Source organism: Borostomias antarcticus (genome assembly GCF_949987555.1).
Source record: "Borostomias antarcticus genome assembly, chromosome: 11".
Lineage (NCBI taxonomy): Eukaryota > Metazoa > Chordata > Actinopteri > Stomiiformes > Stomiidae > Borostomias > Borostomias antarcticus.
Window position 1 is genome coordinate 27,489,957 of NC_140244.1, and position 2,500 is coordinate 27,492,456.

Below are 2,500 nucleotides of genomic sequence, written 5' to 3' on the forward strand. Positions count from 1 at the left end.
AAGTTGTTTACGTTTAAACATCTGGACGCAGCTGTTCGTCTGTGTGGAATCGCTCAGGCTCCATGTTGGATGGCTGCCGTTGGTGAATTTTACGGGAATTTAAGGGATATTCTGGAATTTTTGAACTAAGGCCTCATTTTGGACTTGACTTTGATGTTTGCCTGAGGGGGATCATGCAGTGAATCCCATTCTGTAGACACAGCAGGTTTGGGTCCTTCCACTTTCCACTGGTGGCTAATGCTAGTGCTAATGCTAGTGCTAATGCTAGTGCAACACAATGAAGTCACGTTAGCCTGTCCAAAAAAACACCCCCAGACACCCAAAGCGCTCCCAGAAACAAATTAAATATGAGTAAAGTCTCTCGAGGATTCTTTTGTCTATTTACCATCTGGTCAAACTATCGTGTAATCCGTTCTGGTTTGGGGACCTATATTTCTGAGTCAGCAGGCGGAGTAACACTACAAGTTGCCTGGATATGGTCAGCACTACTAGCAGCACTTTTCACACTTTGTTGACGTTGACCAGTGCTGCTCCAGGCTGGCTCTAGCCGGATCTACCTGCGTCTGACTCCGCCTGACGACTCACAGACAGAAGTATAGTTCCCCAAACCAGAAGGGTTGACCCCCCTGGAGGGCCTGTCTGACCGTGGCGCGCCTCGCCCGGGGACTTCTATCTGACCGTGGCGCGCCTCGCCCGGGGACTTCTGTCTGACCGTGGCGCGCCTCGCCCCGGGGACAAATCTCCAGGCTGATGTTGTCAAGATGGCTGTTCTGAAAGGCCTCTGGGGGGCGCCGTCTGGCCCACCTCTGGCCCACCTCTGGCCCACCTCTGGCCCACCTCTGGCCCACCTCTGGCCCACCTCTGGTCCTGCTTCAGAGAGGATTTCACTCGTCTGAACTCCTGGCTGGAAAGATGCCCTGATCAACATGGATTTGCCAATTTAATAAAGGCTTTGTAATTTTCATGGAAGAGTGCCTCGACTTATTTGGAAATGTTTTCATGGAACCCAGACAAAGAGCACCTTCCCGATAATTTCCCTGCCGACAGCCAAGTCACGTTCCTTTCCTCTGCCGTTCCTAATTATGGCCATTTATATTATTGTGCAAAGAGCTTATTTACTGTAAGTGTGTCAGAGCAACGGGGCGAATACATATGCAAGCAATTATGTTGTGTTTTTTGTTTTGATTTTTTTTAAATGAACTGGTGAGTGGCCATCAAAAATGTGTTTGCACGTTGTGTCAAATTAAATCCATTTTGATTTGATTCCATGTTGTAACACTAACATGTGGAAAAGGTCTGAGGGATGAGGTTTTTATGAGGGATGAGGTTTTTATGAGGCATCATATGGCCGTCTTTACTCCTCAGTTCTCTAGTGTTCTCTGTTCTTGCGTTTAATGAGACGTCACTGCAGAATTATGAACACACTTGATTTACTGCGGAGGTCGTATAATGTTTATAGCCTCCTCATGTGAAACCACCTCCTCATGTGAAACCACCTCCTCATGTGAAACCACCTCTTCATGGGAAACCACCTCCTCATGTGAAACCACCTCCTCATGTGAAACCCCCTCCTCATGTGAAACCACCTCCTCATGTGAAACCACCTCCTCATGTGAAACCACCTCCTCATGTGAAACCACCTCCTCATGTGAAACCACCTCCTCATGTGAAACCACCTCCTCATGTGAAACCACCTCCTCATGTGAAACCCCCTCCTCATGTGTGAAACCACCTCCTCTGTGTGAAATCAATCATTAATCAATCAATCAAAGCTTTATTTGTGTAGATAAACCATGATGATGATGATGATGATGATGATAAACCATCTCTCCGTTTCCTCCTCCAGCACCACAGCTTCTATGACTTCATCGTGACCAAAGCCAGAGGGAAATCAGGTCAGTGAATGAGACCCTGGCCGCTGATATCCCTGTAGATCTCTCCCTCCCTCACGCTGATATCCCTGTAGATCTCTCCCTCCCTCACGCTGATATCCCTGTAGATCTCTCCCTCCCTCACGCTGATATCCCTGTAGATCTCTCCCTCCATCATGCTGATATCCCTGTAGATCTCTCTCTCATGCTGATATCCCTGCAGATCTCTCCCTCCCTCATGCTGATATCCCTGTAGATCTCCCTCCCTCATGCTGATATCCCTGTAGATCTCTCTCTCATGCTGATATCCCTGCAGATCTCTCCCTCCCTCATGCTGATATCCCTGTAGATCTCTAGTTTGGTCTCTTCTCATGGTCCCTCTGTGTCCTCGTCCCCCCGCCAGGTCCCCTCTTCAGCTTCGACGTCCACGACGACATCCGCCTGGTGAACGACGCCACGGTGGAGAAGGACGAGGTGGGCGGAGCTCTCCCAGACAGACGGGGGGTCCCTGAGTTCAGACCTGGGTGGGGACAGGGGTGGGGACAGGGTGGGGACAGGGTGGGGACAGGGACAGGGTGGGGACAGGGTGGGGACAGGGTGGGGACAGGGACAGGGTGGGGACAGGGTGG

The 2,500-nt window shown here is 50.2% G+C and overlaps 1 protein-coding gene across 5 annotated transcripts in view; it reads left to right on the plus strand.

The window, feature by feature from the left end:
- The window catches only part of fam50a (family with sequence similarity 50 member A), a 22,199-nt gene that overhangs the window by 14,973 nt on the left and 4,726 nt on the right, over nucleotides 1-2,500 (plus strand). For all 5 annotated transcript variants that reach the window (XM_084445417.1, XM_084445414.1, XM_084445416.1 and 2 more), the window contains exons 11-12: nucleotides 1,847-1,895; nucleotides 2,275-2,345. In XM_084445417.1, the coding sequence (XP_084301543.1) occupies nucleotides 1,847-1,895; nucleotides 2,275-2,345 (120 nt within the window). The remainder of the gene's footprint in view (nucleotides 1-1,846; nucleotides 1,896-2,274; nucleotides 2,346-2,500) is intronic.